Below are 23,717 nucleotides of genomic sequence, written 5' to 3' on the forward strand. Positions count from 1 at the left end.
TCCCGAGTCTTAAAGTTTTTACTTGAATTTTTTTAAAACTGAAGTGCACGGTTGAATTTAACCACCTAGATTTCAATGTTCGGATAAAACCAGTTGAAGTGATCTGGAGAATTGCATAGCGATTTTTAACGCCTGATAAGTTGAACTGATCTCAATATACAGAGCTATAAGATTTCACGGATCTTTACCGTTTGTGACCCGCAGCTTACTGGTTGGATATATGCAGCCGCCAAAAGAGCCTGGTAATTTAACTCATTAGTTTGCTACGTAAGGGCATAGTTGTTACCGGGGAGAATAATGTGCTGGGGTAGCATACGAATTGCTCTATTTTGTCAATACAGAGCCTAATAACATTCGCCCTCATTTCCTCAGCCGGCTTTTATAGCGGTCCCATTCTTTACAATTCAAGAATTTGAATTGTATTGGGGCCCTGTCTTTTTTACGACTCGAAGAGGAATATTGCAGAAGTGTCTTTGAAGCAACAAATGAACTTTGAAGCAGGAAATGAAGAGCCTGGAAATGAACCACAAAATGTTTGAATGGCGCTCAACAAAATTGGAGAGGAGAGCGAAAAGAGCAGGTTTTTTTTCGAATCGCTCATGCCGCAGTTTTCGATAGAGGGAGAAGTTGATGTTTGACAAAATTTTCTGTAAGCGATCAATTTTTTCTGTTCACGAGTGGCATTTTCTAGCAGTTTTTTTGGTCCTGCCTATTTTTATTTCAGTTAGAAGGTTTGAATAGTGTAAATGATTGAAAGCGTTATATTAATAGTGTTTTCGTTTTTTTTTTGGTTAAAAAGCTTGTTTTATGCTAATTTTTATGCTTCGAGGTTTATCGGCCATTTTGTGATATTTAGGCGACTTCAGTAATTGTTTCCCCTTGTTTTGCGTCATTGCATTCATTGTATATTAAATAGAATCTGGTTGCCTGAGATTTTTTAGATGCCAATTTCAGTTCTGAGGTTATTAAGCAGTATTTTATTGAGAAATTGACAAGAAAAAGAAATTTTTTGTCAATTTCTTGCATTCTTTATTTTTTCTGACCAAAAAAGTCCGAAAAATTTATTAGTTTTCATAAAGGCTGTTTTGTAGCAGAGACAGCTCTTCGAGCCGTTCCCAGAAATCTTCCAGCTATGTTTTAATATTGTTTAAAAATTTTGATAATTTTTGAAGTCAAACTGGAGTAGTGATTTTGGTCACGCCGAAACAGGAAGTGGAGTGGAAAATCGAGTGCTCTTGTGGCGTAACATTTTTTCACTCTACTTAAAGTCAGTGAGAAAATATTGAAAAAGTTTTGTTTCCCGCTAGCGGTTCTTAGTTCACGTACCGAAATATGACTATAATGTCTAACTCTTTCTTCGATTCTTTTATCGGATTTTTTATAATGGTTTTTTGTTTAGTCAATAAAAGTTATTTGAATTGAAAGCCTGGACTTCAGTTGTTTTTCTCTTCGTTCAACAAAAATTTGGTTCGCTTTTCCTTAGTTAACAGCTGGCTACACATTTTGCGTGAATTTTGATTTCTCTAGGCTAGTTTTACAATGCTCAAACTACTTATCAAGCAGCAGTTAGAAAAGTTATCTCCAAGCAACCGAGTCAGTATCGAAAAAAGAAGTTAAAAAAGAAACGGGAGGAACCCATGAAGCACAATTTTAGCTGCTTGAACTTCGTCCTTTTATGTCCTAGTTACCGGCCGTAATGCTTATTGGTGTTGATACTAGCTCCTCCATTCTCTTGTTACGCAACAGAAGAATGTCTTGTTAATAGACGCACAGCTGGGGCTATTATAGGCCTTCTCTTTGTTTTTTTGTCGCGATTTTTGTTTTCGACCATATGCCGTCACAACCACTTCAAATCTGCTTTTTGATCATTCGTTCATGCAATTCCAACTGAAGTGCGTGTATGACGTCATTTTCGCTCTTAATGGAGCGAGTTTTTTTGTTCGTTCGCGTGATTAAAGTTTCGGTCACACTTGACTTACCTCACTCTCAAAAATGACTTCATCACTTTGAAATTGACTTTTATTTACTTGAATTCGAAGAGATAAAGGTCAAATGGGTCTGTGTCACTCTAAATGAAGGTTATTAGAGAGCAGCTAATAGAGGCAGGAAAAATTTATACTGATTTTTAATCAAAAGTATAACATATCAGCCTTCAATGAAAAGACAAATTTTTTTGGTCCGTCTTTTTTACTGTTTGTTTTGAGACTGCAGATCTACGAAGCAATTGCGGCTATTTTCTGGCAATCTGCCAGCTGTGTTTACAAAATGACTTCGACAATTGGTATAAAAACAATTTTTTTACGAAAATCATTAATTTATTTGCTGTTCCTTCAATCGGGTTATGGGAATCAACATTGGCTATTTTGCGGAAATCTGGTGAGTATGTTTTTGTTATTCAAAAGTAGCGTATAAAAGATTAATTAACACGAAATCATGTGCTTTTAATAAATGGTTTGATATACTCCTTGGGTACAATATAAGCATCTTTTGGCGAATCTCATACTTTGAGAGGCTATATACAAACCATTATCAAAGCAAATATGCGCATTAGTTTGATGACATTGGCTACGGAAAACAAAAATTTGTTAACTAAGAAAAGGGTTAAAAGTTTGATTCATTAATGGCCGCCGTTATCTTTTCGATGTGTATTATTTAGGCGCTCTGCATTTTAAAATCCAATGGACTTGAATAGTATTGCTTTGTTTTTTTAAGTTCTGTTCAAATTTTCGGCTTTTGTTTTCTTAGTCTCGTTAACGACTGGTTGTACTGGCTTTCTCATTAGGTATTATTAAAGCTATGTAAGCTCTTTCACTACTTTTTTACAACCTGTTTCAAATTTATCAGTGATTCTTATTTTCATTGATGGCAGTTTTCATCGTTTGCTGATGAATCACTAGTGAAGCAATAGTTTATAGAATATTGTATGGTTCGATTTTATAGTTAGTGTTTTTCATGACTTCAACTTTGTTTTCGAAAACTCTCAGAGAATTTTTCCGTTTGGCTTCTTTTTGTTGTATTCTTTTGGCATCTCATTTAATCTGATTAACCATCAGATCAATCATCGGTTGCTAATTAAGCTTAGATAATTGCATTATGTGTTTAAGTTCAATTGTAATGCTTTCTGTGACGTTGAAACAATTTTTTCAGAAAAAAATTAGCGAATTGTTCTTTTTGCCCTCTTTTAGTTTTTTTAAAATTGCGGCAGCTAATGAGGAACCAATGTTTCTAATTATTGACTTGAATTCAGATCAGTGATTTTCAGACTTTAATTTATTTCTTTTCAAGAAAGCATAGTATTTTTTAGCCGTGCATGTTTTTGTTGCTTTTCATGTATTGCTCAGTCTCAAAAGTAGCTGTTCTGATTGACCTTCTGGTGCGACGTGATTGTCGTCAATTTATGGGCTTCTATCTTTATCTTTCGTTTTCTTTGACTTAGGTACCATTTGGATTTGATAGATTTTTGGTGAATTTTGGAGTATTTCCTTCATATGGCGTTCTTTTTGTCCCTTTTTTCATGACGGAAATTGTAATGGTTGATGTCTGATTTCAACAGCTGTATTTTATACTGTGATTAAGGATTTTGGTGTTGTTTTGTTTTTTTTAACACCGCTAATTTTCGAAAACATTCTGGGTTTCGCTAAATTTCTGTTTTTGCGCATTCTGCATTTTCTGTTATTGATTCTCACAAGTTTTTTTGTGTTTTGTACTCATTCTAAGGACGCGTAGTGTTAATATTACTTAAATCTAATGTTATTTGGTATATGAATATAGCTGTTGGTAACAAACAAAGTTTTGTGCGTTTTTGTGCTTATGGGATTATGTGCTTTGTTGACTGTCAGTGTTAATTTTTTGTCTGTCAGGTTCGTAGTTAATTCAATCTTTAGATTGTAATTCTTGGCCTGCTACGGTTTTTTGTTGCGTCGTCAAGTTTTTTTGTTACGACCTGATGGTGTCACGATCACTTCAATTTCGACTGAATGCGCGCGTAACGTCATTTTTCACTCTTAGTGGAGTGTTTTTTTGGTTAATTCACGTGATTGTTTCTGGGTTTTCAGACTTACCTCACTCTGAAAGGTGACTTTCCTTACTAATTGGTGGAATCAACAATAAGTTATATAGATTCTTAATATCATTTACGTTATACATATCAGCAATAAGTTATACAGATTCTTAATATCATTTACGTTATACATATCAGCAATTAATACAACGAGCAGAAAACTTCTTTCGGTTTTTTATTTAAAACTACATATCTACGAGGGTATGGCGGCTATTTTCTGGCAATTTCTGAGCTATGTTTTTACTACTTTATGGCTCATTTCCTAAAAAGTTTGTCTAGCATATCTCTCACTTTGTTTTTATGCTCCTCGATTGTGGATGGCTTGCTCCTTCAATTTGTTCAATTTGTAAAAAAAAAATTAAAGTTAAGTTCTCATTTGGTTTCAATAGCTGCAAAAATTTTTTTCAAATTAAATCAATTTTCAACCCTAGTACTAGGTGTTTTGCGCTTCAGGTGAAGCCAGGGGACATAGAGTGCGGTTGTTCAAGTGTGGGAACCGAGGCTGCAATAGCCATAGGTGCAATGATGAGCAGTAGACTCCAACACCAGATCACAGACATGGACGAACACCTCAGCGACATTCAGGCACACCCCGACTGGACTAACCAGGCACTCAATCAACTCATCTCACAGACTTGAGTTAAATCACTTATGGGTCTATGCGGATTTAGTAGGCTTAATTGACTCAGCTTACATGCTAAATTTGGTGTCCGGAAGAATTACCGATGCCAAAGTACCAAATTGCTCTCGAATGAAGTCTTTACGCAAAATTTTCGCGATCGTGATCGTTTTTGCGCTTTTTTTTCTAGAACAATCTTTTGATTTCACTTCTCGAGTGACTTTTTACGCTTGACCTTGATTTCTGCGTGATGTAAATTTAAATTGCCTTTATTCAGAATTTAAGTCTATTTCTAAAGCAACAGCGATTGTTGGAGTAGTTCATGGTTCTGTTTAGCGAGGTGACTAGCGTTAGAAGCCCACAGCAGCCGGAAATTTTTGCACCCTTAAAAATTAATCTAGGCTACAGCCCCTTCTCTTTACAGGGGGCTGTAGCCTATCTTTCAAGAGCAATTTGTCTAATAGTAGTCAGTTTATGTTTTAAGGCTGTAACCAATAGTTCTAATGAACGTCAAAACATTTTGGCTCATTGTGTATTTTGGTATTGGGAAAAATTTTGTAATCACCAAATTTGCTTGGCTCCTTAGATATTTCCTTTTAAATTATTTTGATTTATTGTATCAAATTGTATTCTCCTTATTGTGTTTAAATTAAATTTTACCTCTTTTTCAGTCTAATCATGAACCAGCTGTTGATTGAAGCCGAGGAGGCTTGAACGACTATTCGCTCTGAATTTTTATCAAAATGTTTGAAATGTTGGTCATTAAAAGTGGCCTAATCAGTCAACAAAGCCAACCGATTGGACTGTTGGGGGATCCTTTTTATTCCGTACGGAAGTTGGAAGTTTTGGGGAAATGGAAAAATTTTGGATTATTATTATAGCTGCGAAGCTGTAAGCTGAGCGAAGCTATATTGCAGTGCTCTTGGTTTTTTACAATTCAAAGAATTTGAATTGTATTGGGGCGCTGTCTTTTTTTTTAAGATCTGTTCACACATTTTCATGATTTTTGAAGTCAAATTGGAGTAGTGATTTTGGTCACGCCGAAACAGGAAATGGAGCGAAAAAGCGAGTGGTTTTGCAGCGTGAATTTTTTTCGCTCTAATTTTAAAGTAGAGTGAGAAGACGGTGTTTGAACAAAAATTCGGTTTCTCAGTAGTGGTTTTTTGTTCACATGCGGCAATTTCACTCTGATTTTTACTGTTTTTTCGGTTTTTTGGATAGGATTTTTTTCTAAATGGTTTTCCCAATCAATTCACAGCTCATTCTAGGCCTAGTTTTTTATTTGAATTAAATTTTCATTTCTCGCTAGTGGTTTTTTGTTCACATGCGGCATTTTGACATTGATTTTCTGTTTATTTCTTAACTCAATTCTTTCATAGTCCATTCTAGGTCTAGTTTTTCTGTTTAGTCAATGAAAATTCTTTGAATTGTACGTCAGGACTTGTCCTGCTATGTTTTTTTGTTTCGTCGTCTGACGCTCTTTTTTGGTTTTACATTTGTTCACACAGCAAAGCTGAAAAGTCAAATTTTCTGTATGACTCTTTCCTCTCACTAACGGCATTTGCGCGCGTGACGTCATTTCTCACTCGCTTTAGCAAAAGTTTTTAGGTTATTGGCGTGATTAGATTTTGATCATACGTGACTTACCTCACTCAATAAAATGACTTTTGCACTTCAAAACTTAAGTTTAGTTTGAAATTGTTTAAGGTCAAAGGAACTCATTTGTGCAGTAAAGGTCCCTAATAAGAGGCTTCTGCGGAATGAATTTCAACAAGCTTTTTTAATTTATCGCTGAATGTTTTTTACCTAGTTTTTTGAGCGGCGTCAATTTTTTCAATTTAGATCTGTACCTGTTTCTATCTCTATTATATGGCACGCAGGTCTATTCGTTCGCAGCTATGCCGGCAATCTGCCGGCTATGTTTAATGCCCTTCGGCGTTACGTGATTGTTAGAGAACCCACGATTTAATCGGTCACTGAAACGACAAACACATTAATGACACACAACCTACTTGCTAGGTCATCAAAAGGTCTTTACGGCCCCCTTCGAATGATGCCAAGTAGCAAAACTCAATTTCATTGGAGATTTTTAGCGTGGGAAGATGGAGAAAAAAATCGGAGTAGATCAATATAATAGTAATATTTGTCTGAATAGTTTCAATTTTTCATCATAAGGCCATAGAAATCTGTTTTCACATTTTTCTCAGTATTTCAATTAGTTTCTTAATTGCTCAAAAATATGTATTGTTTTCACTGAGTAGATATTTTTTCCCTTATTACTGAGGTAGACTTTGATATCTTTTTTACTGAAGATCGTCCTGCTTTTTTTTACTTTTGATTCTGGAGATTATAGTGTGTTTTTGCTTGTTGTACCATATACCAAGACGCCGTTGGTTATTGTTGGCTGCGCATAAAATCTGCGTGTTGTTTGTAGTTGAGAGGTTGGTATTATAGCTTTGAATCAGCAAAAAAAAACAGTCCGCAAAATTTAATAATTTCTTGCATAGGTCATTTATATGGTTGTTTTAATTCACTTTTTCCTCGATTTAAACTCCAAGAATTTTTACTTTTTTCTTTTGAGTTATTATATCGCCGTTAATTGATAATTTACGCTCAGAAATTTTTCCACTAGCATCAATTTTAGGAATTTTTTTCGCACTTGAATGTCAGTTTTTTGTCAAAAAAAGTTTTTTCCTCTTGAGTCCTGGGAAGTTTTCAAGTTGTCAATATTATTATCAACTGCTTTCTGTTTTAGAACGGCGTACCGGCGTTGCGCTGGTATGAACACAAAGATTCGTAATATCTTTGATTCAAATGAAAAAAAAAACAATAGATGGGCCCAGTACTCACCCTTGTGGCACACCGTATTGTACTTTTCAATAACTTGATCGTAGATCGTTATACTTTAAGCCTTGCTGCCTGTCAGTCAATTAAGATTTTAAAAGCTCTTGCATGTAGCCTCTCAGTCCTACAAGTTATTTTCTCTAGTAATATGCTGAGTTTGACAGTGTCAAACCTTTTCTTTAGTTCTATGAGCACTGACGTTGTCTTTGAACACGCCCGTTTTAGTTCTTTCCCAATCCTCTCTGGTAATTTCAAAAGTTTAATTTCTAAGGTTCAATAGTTCCCTTTCTTTACCGAAACCAGATTGACTTTTATTGAGTACTTCAAATGTTTCAATGAAAGATGACGTACGTTCGTGGATTAACTTTTCTAGAAATATAGCTAATGCTGGTAATATAGTCAAGTCAATTGGACAAGTCAGTCCCTGAATATGGACACCAAATCAACTTAATAACACTAAGGACTTTTGTCCTGTATGAACTATTATCAAAGAGTGCCGCTGAATACGTATATCCCAATGCTTAGTGTGATCCAAACAATGCTTAACGACTATCTTCAATAAGAAATGATAGGGTGCTCATAGTCTACGTAGGCATTTTTTTGATCGCTGCGATTGAAGCTATTGTTTTTGCCTTTCACACATTGTGGAGTATCGGATTTTTTTGAAGGGAAGTTACTGCTACGCCTGAGGTGGGTGAAAGTCCGTGATACCGATCATGAAGGCCCTGTTTCCTAAAAGCATCCGATAGCTCGATGCCTCCTGCTTCATCTACCCGCACGCCGAAGCAATCAGGAAGTGTTTGTATAAACATTTAAGCAAGCTAAACAATTTCGTCATCCGACAGCGAAGAGTAACGAAAACTGACGTGTACACTAATGTTTCCTGAAACACATTCAGCATGTGCACATTGCTGCAGATTTTCAACTTTTTTGATCCCGAGAAGCCATTGGTTGAGCGTTCGTACGATATTGGGTGGTAACTTTTTGCAATATACGCGGACGCGGATTTTACAATTATTCGCAATTTGCATGTAAGCTATCAAAAATGAAGCATTGTTTATTCAGAGGCTACATAGTCACTTTTCAACCACATAGGCTATATACTAGCGGGTAGGGGGGTGCGAAGGTTCAAACTTCTGACTCGATGGTCGTACTCCTAGTATATGCTATCTTTCTAAGTCTGATAAGTCTCATAAAAGTAATTATTGATCTAAGTAAGTAAATTTGGCTAATTGATCTAGTTATAAGCTTTATATAATCTTTATAGAAAATGAACATAGATAATTTTATAACTAAGTTATGAGGTTATGAAAGTTAAAATATAAAGTTATAAGAGTTAACTAAAAGAGGAGAGGGTCGGGAAAGTTAGTAAAAACTTTACTAACTTTTAGTTGTTATCAGTAACTTAATATTCCCTTTTGGATAAAGTCCTGACGTGAAGATTATCTCTAACTATTCGTGATTCGATATAGTTGAGAAGGTTGTGTTAGCAATTTCACTTCGAATTACTTTTTACTTTGAGATTTCTTTCTCAATTTGGAGATATTAAATTCTCAGTTTCTCTGAGTTATTAATTCTTGATTTCTCCTTGGAGATATTAGACTTGACTGTTCTTAATTTCTCAAAGTTGTGATTCTTTCTTTGCTATATATAGTCCGCAGAACGGGATAATTCCCGTCCTGCTGGCTGGACGGTAAAATGTCCGTTTGGCCGGACGGACGGACATTTTACGCAATTTGAATGGTTCAGCTAAATTGCATCATTCTATTTTTAGAATGATGTAATTTGAATACTTAGCTTAGTTAAGCTAAGTATTCCAAATCACTTGTACTTCAGTACATCCCGACCCGGTCCTTAGTGGGGGTAAAATAAAACAATCTGCATAAAGATTTTACAAAATATGTGTGATGAAACAACTGCATAATACTTTACAAAAGAAAAAAATAATAAGGGTTAAATATACGCACTGTTTAAGATATAAAAAATGTTTTTGTGACTTTCCTCCGGGCTTATAGAGTTGAAAAATTTTCTTGTTCACGGAAGTCGCCGTTTCGGTAGTCGCGCAATTCTCGCAGCAGGCTGTCATTGCGCTGCTGGAGTTGGAAGTTCTTGTACCTCTCCTTTAGAAAGCTCTGCTCGAGGTTACGGATGTAACTGTCCTCAGAGCTTTCTAAATTAGCAGTCAAAAGATAGAAAGGGACTGATAAGATTTGCTTGTCAATCCCCAAGTTCTTTGCTCGATATGTTTTGGTTTTGGGGTTGTATGACATGAGTTTGTACAAATTGGCGTGGTTCTGTAGTTTATAGTTCAAACTCATGTCGTATTTCGGGTGCCCCTTGAAGCTTGGGTTGCACACGAGCTGTTCCGTTTTCATCTGCCGGTGGATTTTATCTTGTATTGTGAGGGTTTTCGGCGAGACCGCTGCCACTGGTGGTTGAAGTTGTGATGGTCCTGGTCGTTCTGATGGTTGTTGGCCATGAGGTTGCGGGTCCACTGCTGGCAGGAGATATTGCTCTAAAGGGGGCTGGTCATCGAGTAGAGGGAGTTCCAAAGGGGGTTGGTCATCGAGTAAGTCCTCGAACGCTGGTAGCAGAAAATCATCGTCGTCAAGGGTTGTGCTCTAAAAATTTTTATACAAAAAGTTTTATTTATAGTTGTAATTAATTAAATGTAATTACACTGGAGAGGTTGGGAAATCGTCATTGCTAGATTGATTTTCCCTTTCTTGTCTAATTGCTTGTAGCTCACTCTGTATAGGGGGGTATATGTTTATAGTCGGCTCTTTATAAGTTGGTGCTTGTACTAAGTGTTCCGAGTCGTCTCTTTCTTCAGTAGGACGAAATACTGATGTTATTATGGACTGAAAAAGTATATTGAAAGTGGCTGATAGTATTACTTTTCCGAAACTCACTGAAGCTCCTGTAATTTTGTGTATTTGTAGTGCTCTAACGATGCAAACTACAATGTCAATTACAAACTTGACAAAAAGAAATACAGCGAAAGTAATTCCGCATTGTTCTAAATAATAGTGTACTCGGCCGAAGACTTTTATATACCGGTTGTGTAGAAATTGTGACGATATGAGAGAATCTAAATATATTGTTTTTGTAGTGTAGTAGTTGCTATAACCACCAGGCTGGCTTTTGTTATGTTTAATCTCAACTAATTCACGAGAAAATTCTTGCGCTGCGTCTTTCATTTCGGAATTTAAGGTTACATCATTCCAAAATGCTATCATGTCTTCCTTAACATGGAAAGAAACGTCCTGTCCATTTTTTAATTTCATAGAAACCATTCTGTGTTTCTGGTTGCTGGGTGCGAATAATGCTGGCCCAGTGACTTGTGTTATACTTGGAGTTAATTCGATCCAAGAATTATCATTTTCAATATCTAATTGAAAGAGATTCTTTTGTTTGTTGTTACATGGTTGTTGTTTAGCAGTAGTAAAAGTTTGTCTGCTAACTGGATCGATAAAGCGAACTTTATTTTTATATAACACAGGTATTCTATCATAGCAAGTATCCATTACTTGTAAAGGCGAATAAAACTTTGGACAGTGATAGAGCCAGGCTACATTGCCATTAGTCTCTAAAAACATTGATCTGTTATTAGTTAACAGAAAACCAGCCAACTTAGGGCTGAGACGCGAATATGCAAGTTGTGTGTTTTTGAGTGAACGTTCTAGCTCACAAATTTGTTGTATAGTATTTATCTCAGAGAGTTGTAGCCTTCGGAAATTAGTGTACTGATAGTAGTCGAATTTAGTATTCAAATGTGCCTCAAAATCTATCTCTGTTCGGGAGATATTAAGCGAACTTAGTGAATTGTTCGGAAGTCTAGTAATTCTATTTATATTAGGTAGAGGTTCGATTGCCTCTCCAGTATTCATATTAAATCCGCCTGTAAATTCAACATACAGTGTGTCGTATGGTGACGGATAAACTATATTATTGCTATTGCATAGCGATTGAGGCTTATTGTACACTTGAAATAGAAAGCTTTGTTCTTTCTCTGATTCTTTAGAGATATAGTAATTATCTCCTATTTTTATCATTTTGCCTTCAAATTGTTCTCTTAAAGCGAACAAGCAATTATCTTGTTTCTCCCAGCTATAAGCATGGGGGTCGGTTGAAGTACTTTGGCAACCGCCTTCTGATAATGTGCAAGGCAGGGGAATATTTTGCCAGTTATTTACTGATCCTCCCCGCAGGTTAACATTTAAAGTTGTATCCTGCATATAAGTTTCGAAGGTGTCGTGAATTATCCAGCCAGAATCGTCACATTCGTTTGGATTTTCTCCAATATTTGGACCGGAATTTTTTATGTAAGTTGTTCTTACATTTAATTTAATTGGAATTTCTTTTCCATTAATACTTAACTTATTAGTTAATCTAGCCTGCCTACACTGTTCCGGGGTTAAATCTACGTCTGTGGTGATTGTGCTACGTTTTCCATCAATCCCACTAGCGTCGAAAATGCCGCAATACCACCTAATGCTTTGGTGGCTTGCTCTACACATAGTAGCTTCTAATTTTCCCCTAAAGAAACGGTTGAAAATTTGTCCTTTGACTTTTGAAATTTCAACATTTTGTGGTTCAATTTTGCAAGGAGCGACTTTGTTTAGTGAGTACATTTTATTGGAGTCCATAAGTGAACAATCGTAGTGAGCGACTTTTAGTGATGTTGCAGTTTTTGCGTATAAGTGATTGTGAGTAGCTTTTAAATCTGCAAAAACTTCAGAGTTTGGTTTTTCACAATTTGTGAAATTAGATAAAATTAAAGTTGTAGTCACAACTAATTTTGTGATATTTTCTATTTGTTTGTTTTTGCAAAACAGAAATAGACGAAAGAGAAAAAGAATAAGTAAAAGATTTACCTCAGCGAATTTTCTTCTGGGGTTTTGGGTTTCAATAACCTCTCCCTCCTCGGGGAATAGAGATTCGATTTCAGTATTCATTTTTAAAAATGAATATTTGAGTGTTTTGTGGACAAAGTTGAAGGGTGTAGACTGTGCGCGAGAGATTCAAAAGAATGAATCGATTTGGTTGGGGTGAGAATTTATAGATTTCTTAATGGCAATTTGGCCGTCCGTGCGGATGGCAAAATACTGAGCCCTGATTGGCTAACTATTCTTTTCTTAATGGCAATTTGGCCGTCCGTGCGGATGGCAAAATACTGAGCCCTAATTGGCTAACTGTTCCAACTGCATTTTATCAGTTTGTATATTTGCATAAATTATTGAGAGCGGAGTTCTATCCGCGCAACTGGCAGAATATTCAATTCTGATTGGTTGATTGAGGGCTGTCCGTGAAGACGGAGTGAATACAAAGTTTAACTGGTTGGGGTATATTTCTATGCTTGTATAAATAGAGAAATTTTCTGAGTGTAATACTAGTCTAACTTCTAATAATAATGAACAGAACAGTTTCAAAATTGTTTAAAGAGGCGAATTACTCTGCATTTGAAAACTTAGAGTTGGAGTTGGATGCCAGAGAGATGAAATTTTTCCTCTCTGAGCATTATATAACAACTCAAATTGTCCTCTCTGAAGAGGAATTTTATTCTCTGCGGGTTGCGCAGGAATATTGCATAAATAATAAAGACAGAAATTTACTAAAATATACGAAAATATGTCCTGCTACAGTGCAGTACCTCAAATGTTGGTTGGGGGAAGAGGTAAATTTTCTGAGTTACACTTATTTTTGGGAATATAATGGGGTAGAAGGGGAAGAAAAAAAAATTTTTTGAATTTTAGTTCGAGCGTAAGCTAACATCACCAAACCCTGAATGCCACGAACAAATGTTGAACTATGTGTTCGATCTGTGGCGAGTGTGGTGGACCCCTGCGACAGCAAGAGCTGCCCAGCAACTATATGGGTTGGCTGTTGTTCTGGGGTGCGGGCTGCTCTTCCGAGACTGTACTATTACCCGCGAATACATTAAACTAATTAAAGTCGCTAAGGCTCGTTTATTTTAATTTTTGTAAATTTTGGTTTAAATATTTTTATAGTTTGTATATTTTATTTTTGTAATTTCGTATATTTTATAACAGATTTGTATAAAAGAATTATTTCTTTTGGACTTTTGGGATTAAATCTGATGGGATTGTATTCCCATAGCGTTTAGGTTCAGTCCGTGTTCTCTGCGGTCTGACATCAGAATAAATTGGATTAGGATTAGTTTTTATTTTTACTGGGTGGGGGGTTGAACTAATGATAGGGCTAAATGTATGGGAATTGGACGTAGTACTTTGTGAACTACTTTGGGGGGTAAACAAATTCCTGATATGTAGTGTACTTTCACTATCATTTCTATTTGTTTTGTATGGGCTGTTAGGCGCACTCCGGCACGTGTTAACAGTAGTTGAATATTCAACTGGTTGCGGTGATGTTATTTGCTCAGCCTGATTATTTGCGTTGTTAATAATAGGCCACGGCATATATTCCGGGTTATCGATTGTTTGGTGATTGAATCTATTTATTGAGAACTGGTTGAACCTATCATAGTAGGCCTGTGAATCATCATAGTTAGTACTATAGTCCTGTACTAACTTGTCTATTTCCTGTTCTTTAGGAAAGTATTCTACTAAGTGATTTCTGTGCACTACTTTCTTTTGTTCAGTTGTATCGTGAACAATTTCATACGTAGTGTTAGTAATTTGTTTAGTAACAGTGTAGGGTCCGGAGCGTAACTCTAATAGCTTTTTGGATTTCAATAATCCTTTAGCGTGATTCTCTAGTAAAACTTTACGACCGATTTTGATTGGTTTACCCAATTTAAATCTATTCCTATACTCGTGTGCTTTGTTTGTAATTTGCCTACAGCGAGTATATGTTTTACTATATATACTTTTAAATTCATTTTCGCGTTGTAGTATAGTACTAGACAATCTATTTTGTAATAGTTTGTCCACTTTCTCGTTTTTACAAGAATTTTCACAGTGAGTATGTAAGGGAAGGTCTTTACAATACTCTGAAATACAATTCCGTCTATTATCCCGTAGTAAGCCTAGCTTAAGGGAAATTGGAATTTGCGGTTTAATACCGAATACTATCTCGTACGGAGTATATCCTGTACTGTAATTTATTGCAGTATTATGTGCAAAGGCAAATTTATTAGTAAGGCTAGCCCAATTCGATCCGGTGTCGTTAATAAAACTGCGCAAATAATTTGCTAAGTTTTTGTTTTGTACTTCAACCTTGCCATTTGTCCAAGGTGAGTATGAGGTCCGTGGTTTTAAGGTTATTCCGAATTCGTGCGTCCAGTGCACAAAATCATTACTCAAAAATGCAGTACCGTTGTCATGTACTATTTGTTGGGGAATTCCGAATCGGGTAATATATTTTTCTATTAACTTAACAGTTTCTGGTGCATCAGCGGTTTTTGATGGATACACTTGTATAAATCGAGAGAAACTATCTACTATAACTAGACAAAATTTCTTCTGATTACTACAAGGCCTAAATGGGCCCTTGTGGTCTATATGTATAGTATGAAATGGGGTTGTTTCTAATTCTCCCCACTGTTCTAAGGGTGCTTCGTTTAGATCATGTCTTTGTGGTTTTGTTCTTTTGGCAATCTAAGCAGTCATGTACGAGCATTGTAACCCATTTGTACATTCCGGGCCAATAAAAGAATCTACTAATGTTGTTAAATGTGCATGTGTCTCCGCGATGTCCACTTAGCGGGTTATTATGTGCTAACTCAAAGCATTTCATGAATAACGACAAAGGAACACATATTTTTGTATCGTATAAACCGTTCTCGTCTGGTTTATTGTAACATAGTAAGTCATATTGGTCCTCGAGTAGTAGAAGGTTAAATATATTTTTATATGCACGTAGTCCTTTACAATGCTTAATTGTACTTGTGCTCGGCGGTTCTTTGCCTGCCTTTATCCATTGGCGAACGGTTTGTAAAACCGGATCATTTATTTGTTCGCGCAGAATTGTATCTGTGTCTAGTTGAGCTTGTTTGGTGAACTCTGTTAATTTTAGTAGTAAGTCTTTACAGAGACTTTTACTACTTCTGTATGTAGAGTCGTCGGTTCTACAATATCACACTTGTGCGTGCGTTGTTTGTATTCCTCCTTCGCTTGTTCTAGTTCTTGTATTAGGGATATATCTACATTTCCTTTTTGTAATTCTAACCAGTCTTCGTCGTCAAGACCGTCGTCAACTGCATGTACCTCTTCGGGTATTTCTTCATATGTATGATCGTTAAGGCTCTCTGTAGATACATTTTCCGAAGACATTTTTCTGATTTGATTTATCTGTCGTCCATATCTGAACGAGTCGGCAATATTGTATATTGCACTACATGTCTGTTCTATATCGTCGCTTGCGTCGTTAATACTAAAATCCTCGTCGGTTATATTTAGTATTTTCTTTTTCTGTCCGGGTATATGTGCAATTACCGGATAGCTAGTATTTGGAGGTGCTTTCTTTTCGTCACAGTGTAGTATTGAATAATTTATTGGTTTGTAGTCCGACGTGTAGAAGCGAATGTCTTTTGGAACTGTTTTGTGTTCAATTTGGAACTTTCTCGCTTCTTCTTGCGGGACTTGTCTACTAAGTAGGTCGGGGAAAGCAAGGTTTTTACCTTCAGTATATATTATCTTTAGATTCTGAAATTTAGTAAGCACAACTTGATACTTAAAGAATCTATGCGATAATTGTCCGCGGCGAGACCAAAGGAACAAGATAGGTCTGTGATCGCAAAAGAGATATATTGGGTAGGGGGAGCCTATAATATAGAACTCGTAAGTTTGTAATGCTGATATTATTCCGCACAGTTCTCTATGCTGTGGGGACATTTTCTGTTCTGCTTTATCAAATACACGGGAATTTGCAGAAACAATTCGTTTCCCTTCGGGGAACTGTTGTATTAATATACTACCCGTCCCTAGGTTGGAAGAGTCAGCATGTATATGAAAGGGGTATTTTGGGTTGGGAATAGCGACGGAAATGTCGTGCGCAAATTTCGCTTTTAGTTTATTGAATACCTGCTGGTGGCTATCCAGCCATTCGAAATTCGTTTCGTTCTTGACTAAATCATATAGCGGTTTTGCGTCTATATGATAGTTTATAACATAATTTGCATAAAATCCCATCGCCCCTAATACGCTGAGGACGTCGGTTTTTGATTCTGGCGTTTTTAAATTTTGTATATCGGCAATGCGTGAAGTGATTGGGCTAAGTGTCCCTTTCGATATTACATGCCCGAGAAATTTCACTTTTCGTAAGAAGAATTTCGTTTTATCCGGCGCAGCTTTTAAGTTTGCTTTACGCAGTAGTGCATGATATTCGCGTATTACTGCGAACATTTCTTGTTTATCTTGTGCTTGTAATAGTGTGTCGTCAATATAAGTAATAGCTTGCTTTTTCTTTATTAGCGGTCCAAATGCATAACGCATAAGTTTACTAAAGAAGTTCGGAAGGGGCTTTAAGCCGTAAAATCCGACTTGATAGGTATATTGACGTCCACCTACAATAAAACTGGTTAATTTCTGAGTTTCCTCTGTTAGAGGCACTTGATGATAAGCGCACGATAAATCACTACTTGTAAAATAAGCTCCATTTACTCGTGTCATCAGAACTTGTAGTGGCTCGAGTGGCCAACTTGAGTTACTTGTATCTGTAATTGAGTTGAGGTAGCGAGCGTCAATTACAAGTTTTACATAGTCGTTCTTAGGCAGTATAATAATTGGATTTACAAACCAGCTATTTAAATCGTCGTGCTCATTTAGCTCGCGTATTATTCCGGCTTGTATTAATTCGTCCATTAATGCCTCTAACTTGTCACGTAAATGTAGGGGAACTTTGCTGGGACGTTGCTTTTTAAATTCGCAGTCCTTTTTTAGGGGTATGTGAAATTTCTGTTTTGTGCGGCCGATATCATACTTGTGATGAGAGTATACATCCTCATCATCTAGAAGAACTTCTAGAAGTGCTCTAAATTCATCGTCCGTTAAATCACTTTGTGTGAAATCAAACTTTTTAAGATACTCGATATAGTGTGCATAGTTTTTACTTGCATCTTTTGGTCGTGTATCGAGGCCTTCTTGTACGACTTCATGAATAATGAAGTGGTTTTGTTCAGTTGTTCTGAACTTGGGGAATTGTTCAGTATTATTGGGCTTGCATAAAGTTTTTGCATCATTTGAGAAATCAGTTGCTACCTCAGCATCATTTTTGCATTTGTTTACAATTTCATCGCCTACAATTCCAAATATCTCTTCGATGCTTTCATCTGTGTATTGTGTAGAGGACGGCATTTGATTAATTTCGGCTTTACTCACATAAACATATATTTTAATTCCCGAAGAATTGAATTCATTGTATAGCAGTGCAGATATCTCAGACCAGTTCATTTTGTCTAAACCGCATGCAATTTTTGGCATAGCTATGCACCTAATATTCTGCATTAGAAGTATATTGCGAAGTTCGAATAGTGCGGTTGTAATACTTTCAATAGTCGGTTTACTATTGTATTTTTCTTTAGTTATTAGACTAAAGATTTGGTGTCCGAGGCTAGGAGCAATGTATTGTAATACATTTTGGTTTATTGTATTTCCGTCACGATCGTTCACTTCTACTTGCCACTTACAATGTTCTCTCAAGTCGGGGAACTTTTTACACAACATAAGAGCAAAGCCTTTGCTCATAGCGCAGTCCTTAGAAATTGTGTGTACAATAGCCATACTACTATTGAATATTGACTGTTCTTCGTGGTTAATATAATTTATGCAACTATCGGACTCGTTTGACTCAGCCTCTTGTACTGAGTTCACAACTGTACTAAGCATGAAACAATTATCCAGTTCTTCATACTTATTGAGTATTGAGTATGCGAACTCACTACAATCACGCATGTTGAATTTGCGCGTATCACGACTTAATACTAGATCACATACAGCGTACCCAATAATACCTTTATTAAGTGTAATAGGGTGATTTTTGTCATTTTCTATTAGTATAGGTAGTGTTTTCTCCTTTTGTGTACAGACTGTGTTAATAAACACTAGTTCTGTTTTTACTGTATTTTTGTGCGGCAGAAATGAAGTGCCTTTGGGGTAACATAAATCAGTGTTTTGGTGTTTGTACAGATAGGTTGATCTTGCCTGTATATAAAGTGGCTGAGACAAGATTATTGCTTCTATCTCCGATACTTGTGGATACTGCTTTTCGTTATTTAGTGTTCCATAACTAATTACTCCTGTGTGTTCTTTTAACTCTACAGCAGGAATATCGAAATACAGAGCTTTAAAGAAAATATGGCAGAAATCAACACCAATCAGGTTAGACGTTCCTTCTTGTGTAACCCATACTTTATAGTTTGCTTCATACTTTCCGTCAGTGTCAAAGTATGATGTTACTGTAGTATGGCCTAGCATACGAATTTGTGATCCATTATAGGATTTTGTGATATTGATAGCTGAGAAGATTTTCATGCTAGGGTTCAATTTTTGCATTTCTAGAAATGTGGGGTAATTTATTATCGTACATGTCGAGCCTGGGTCAATCAGATACTCAATTTCAAGTCCACTATTTTTATTTATGTCTCCGGTGGTGAAATAATACATATTTAGGTAAATCCTAGATTTTGGATTACTATTTGTATTAATTTTCGGAGACTTTAGAAGTTTAAAGGAAAGAAATCTGTGATAGCATCGGTGTAATTATTCTGATCGTAATATTCTGTTTGTTGGTTTTGATCCTCTACCCAGTGAACAGAGTGGGACGAGCGGGGTTGTTGATCATAATATCTACTGCTTGATGCTTGGAATTGATTAGTATGCGCGTTGGGGGGGTAAGAACGTTGAAAATTTTGGTTCTCACGTTCATAATATTGTCGAGCTTCATTTTCATGTGGACTAAACTGGTTATTTTGGGGAAATTTTTGTTCGTAGGATTTGTTATTATTATTATTATAGTGTTTATTTCCGTATCTGCGGTTGTCATATCCACTGTTTGTATTATTTGGACGATTCTGGTTATTAAAATATGGCTTACTATTAGTCTGTTTTTTGTAGTCAGTACTGAAGGATGTCTTTTTCTCCTTCTCCTCAGTGAGTTCTCTTTTCATCTTTTTAAACCTTCATCAATTCTGTGTTTAGAACAGTTAGAAATAGAATGCCCATGATTTCGGCAATAGTTACAAAATCGTGTATTATTTGGTCGTCCCTTTACATTGGGGTCTTTAAATGAACCTGAGTTAATCGCGCTAACTTCGTTGTTTCTTATTAGGCTAGTAAGCTCTTTAATTTGTGCTTCAAGGCTGCTAATTTTATCATTTGTTTGTTTTACTGTGCCGTCAGTGCTAACAGTTAATGTTAGGTCCTTTGTTATTAAGTGGTCTTGTATTTCGTTCCATGTTTTATCCGGATTTTCTATTCTGTATTCGTGGGCTTTTCGCTTTAAGGATGGGGGTTGCAGGCCTCTGATAGCAAAGTCAATGTACTTTTGCTCCCTTTGTCGCTGCTGTATTGTTCGTTCAGTAGCAATTTGGCCAGGATCAGTTAACCGTGTGGGTATTTTTTCAGGCCATCCTCTATCAACAGCATGTTTAATTCGGTGGAAATAATTTTTTATTAATTCCCCTTCCTGTCTGGTAGCACCTTCAACTTCAAGTCGATATTTGAATTGGTCACGACTATCTGTGAACCGGGTTATGAAATCTCCCTTTATTTGATCAAGAGTTCTTGCGGGGTCAATAGTATTGAACCACTCTAATGCGGTTTCTGTAAGTAAGGATCCAAATAGCGCTTTGCGTCTACTTTGGTGATTTGCTAAAGCGGCAGCATCTGTAGGTAACGTTGTACCCAAAGAGAAATTTATTTTTTGTTCTACCGAACTCCAAAATTCATTTGCATTTTGTCTGGGGTCATTTCCCGAGAAAGTAACAAGTGACATATTCGGATGGGAGAGAGGTGTATCAGTAGTTCTCACTGTCCCAGTACTAGTGCTTCCAGTACCGCTGCCACTTCCAGATCCTCCGCCTGAGGCCATTACTTTAGCTTAAAAATGACTATAGTACTTAGAAGATAGATTTATACGAGCCTCACTGGTCGCACCAGTTTATACTAGCGGGTAGGGGGGTGCGAAGGTTCAAACTTCTGACTCGATGGTCGTACTCCTAGTATATGCTATCTTTCTAAGTCTGATAAGTCTCATAAAAGTAATTATTGATCTAAGTAAGTAAATTTGGCTAATTGATCTAGTTATAAGCTTTATATAATCTTTATAGAAAATGAACATAGATAATTTTATAACTAAGTTATGAGGTTATGAAAGTTAAAATATAAAGTTATAAGAGTTAACTAAAAGAGGAGAGGGTCGGGAAAGTTAGTAAAAACTTTACTAACTTTTAGTTGTTATCAGTAACTTAATATTCCCTTTTGGATAAAGTCCTGACGTGAAGATTATCTCTAACTATTCGTGATTCGATATAGTTGAGAAGGTTGTGTTAGCAATTTCACTTCGAATTACTTTTTACTTTGAGATTTTTTTCTCAATTTGGAGATATTAAATTCTCAGTTTCTCTGAGTTATTAATTCTTGATTTCTCCTTGGAGATATTAGACTTGACTGTTCTTAATTTCTCAAAGTTGTGATTCTTTCTTTGCTATATATAGTCCGCAGAACGGGATAATTCCCGTCCTGCTGGCTGGACGGTAAAATGTCCGTTTGGCCGGACGGACGGACATTTTACGCAATTTGAATGGTTCAGCTAAATTGCATCATTCTATTTTTAGAATGATGTAATTTGAATACTTAGCTTAGTTAAGCTAAGTATTCCAAATCACTTGTACTTCAGTACAGCTACCTAGTGGCTTGTCAATTGTAAACCTCTCTATTGGGCCAATAGAGCGTAACTTAACGACGCAGGTCGTTTATGTATCGGTTTTAATTGAATATTAACTGATTTTGAACTAATTTCCTTTTCTTTCAAGAGCTTTTGATTTACTTATTCCTTTCAAATCTATGATTGGGCAATAGAGCCAAATCATTCAAATGTAGAATTGAAAAACAGTTTCATTAGTACAAACGAAACACAAAATGACCCAAATGCAACTGCAAACAGCTAAACTACAAAAATTGAACATCTACCAAAAAAATGCAGGGCACAGGAGTATGATTCGCAAAAAAACAGCGCTTTGATCGTAAAATTCCCCTTTTGATAACTGGAACGTACAGGCGTAGCGCTTAATGCAGTAAATTTTTCACATCTTTCATGGTAATAATACTTTGAAAGAATTAGAATTAAAGCATGCAACAGTTGTTTAAATGTACGTAAGTTTGTTTATTATTGCCTTCATTATGTCTGATACGAAGAAAAGATATTTTCAGAAACAGCTGCATATAATATGTCTCAATCGATATAACTTTTCATAAGTAGGCTTGGAAAATCTATTTCTGAGAATTTTTTGTTTTTCTGAACTCTGCTGGTGACGTCAAGGAAATGTCTTTTCTGACTGTGATATTCGTAGTTTTCTGGAACGACAGGAAGCAACAACTTTTGTTCGTGGTAATAAAACTAATATTTCGATTTTTTAAATCCTTTTTTGTACTGTTTTGCACATTTTGTGAAGCTTTTTGATTTGCTCATTGTGTTGTATTATGTATAATTATATGGTATAACACCCTCCTAATTTTTATACACATGGAACCCAAAGTTCAAATAATGTTTCCTTCCCTACCAAAGCGTTGTGACGTGTTACAAATTCCAACAGAAATCAAACAAAAAACCGTCAGCTAGTTTTCTCAACGAACAAGAGTTCAAAGTGGTCAAATATCCTCAACGCACCATGAAATCACTCAATTATTTTATCCGACTGCAAGCGGCTGTTAATTCAATGGCAAGCGTCTTCATCTATCCGTGCTGCTTCCGGGAAGTTTTTCTGACACTCAAATAAACTTAAATAAATATGGTAGTAGGAAGAATTAGAACAACAAGAATATTAACTATTTCAAATTTGATCCAAAACACTCAGGAGCAATTGTAGAAATTTAAACAGTGTAAATGTGTTGGAAAAACAGAAATCTCAAAAAGTGAATGAAAACCTGGCGAGATTCTGGGAAGCGAAACTAAAAACTAGCAAAAAAATGTATGAGACCGTAGGGCTAATATAATTGCTACAATTTTTCTTTGAGAGCAATTAATCATTCACTTTCAGCAGAAACTCAATTAAAATTTTATAAACCTTTTCTGATACCAGGTACATAATCTACATTCCTTTAAATAGTAAAATGGGTTTCAGATGGAAAGCAATAACCGTGTACATAGAATGTAGGGAACTCATTGTCAATTGATATTTAATTAACATTTCGAGAAATTTTAATTACTGAAACTTGATTTCTCCCCTAATCTGGGGATTACCAAGCTGATTGTAACCATGTTTGGTTGAATTCATTATTATTATTATTATTCATTTTCCGAAGTCTTGTTTTTCCAATACCTTTACATTGTTTGTATTTCTACAATTGCGCGTGACTGTAGTGGATCTAAAATATTTAATTTTCTGGTTGTTCTAATTCTACGAACAATTTAGATTTACTTCATTAAAAAACTTTCTGGCTGATTAGCTAACGTCTTAACGACAAAAATTCATGTTAAAAAGTGGAGGATTTGACTTCTTGTTAGCGCGATGTGAAGGTTGAAACTTACCAAATGTAGCGCTAATGGAGTTTACTGTCTAAATCGATCCATCCAAAGACATGCATGCCCACCAAGGAAGTTAACAAAGCAGACACCTGTGTAACTGAGAGTACTTGATGGATTGCGGTTAGAAATTTTTACGCAACATACTGTTTCGAAAACTTTTTAGTTCTTAGAAAAGTGTCACAAGCAAAGGAAGAGTTAACGACCTGAGCAGACAAATACAACCATTCTAACTTGAAAGTTTCAAATTGCAGAACAAATTTGACTCTTGCGACTAAACAAAAATCTCAGCGGGAACCAAAAAAGACTGAAAAGCTTAAGTAGTAATTTTTTTAAACAGTAATCAATAAAAATTCGAAAAATTTTTTGTTTTAAAAAAAACCTCTTTCCAACAAACATCAAGGAAGCTTTTAACTCATCAGAGACTCTAAACTGAAGACAATATAGAAATTGAAATACATTATTACCAAATCTATAGACACGTCTATATGTAGCTGAATATCTGTTTTTAATTAAAAAAAAGTTTTAGCT

General features: G+C 35.9%; 6 protein-coding genes across 6 annotated transcripts in view; 3 read left to right on the plus strand and 3 right to left on the minus strand.

Annotated features, from left to right (window-relative positions):
* Positions 1-4,818, plus strand: part of LOC142349905 (ER membrane protein complex subunit 8/9 homolog) — a 181,194-nt gene extending 176,376 nt beyond the window's left edge. The window contains exon 5 of the mRNA XM_075401750.1: positions 4,514-4,818. Within this exon, the coding sequence (XP_075257865.1) occupies positions 4,514-4,699 (186 nt within the window). The 3' untranslated portion in view covers positions 4,700-4,818. The remainder of the gene's footprint in view (positions 1-4,513) is intronic.
* LOC142349906 (uncharacterized) overlaps positions 1-23,717 on the minus strand; it is a 419,533-nt gene that overhangs the window by 289,918 nt on the left and 105,898 nt on the right. The gene's annotated exons all lie outside the window — the stretch shown is intronic.
* Positions 1-23,717, minus strand: part of LOC142349904 (uncharacterized) — a 412,979-nt gene that overhangs the window by 282,239 nt on the left and 107,023 nt on the right. The gene's annotated exons all lie outside the window — the stretch shown is intronic.
* The window catches only part of LOC142349900 (endoplasmic reticulum-Golgi intermediate compartment protein 3-like), a 393,083-nt gene that overhangs the window by 262,346 nt on the left and 107,020 nt on the right, over positions 1-23,717 (minus strand). The gene's annotated exons all lie outside the window — the stretch shown is intronic.
* The window catches only part of LOC142349901 (endoplasmic reticulum-Golgi intermediate compartment protein 3-like), a 448,624-nt gene that overhangs the window by 176,355 nt on the left and 248,552 nt on the right, over positions 1-23,717 (plus strand). The window lies entirely within an intron of this gene.
* The window catches only part of LOC142349903 (uncharacterized), a 471,688-nt gene that overhangs the window by 176,347 nt on the left and 271,624 nt on the right, over positions 1-23,717 (plus strand). The window lies entirely within an intron of this gene.

This window comes from Convolutriloba macropyga, chromosome 11 (genome assembly GCF_964194025.1).
Source record: "Convolutriloba macropyga chromosome 11, txConMacr16.3, whole genome shotgun sequence".
NCBI lineage: Eukaryota > Metazoa > Xenacoelomorpha > Acoela > Convolutidae > Convolutriloba > Convolutriloba macropyga.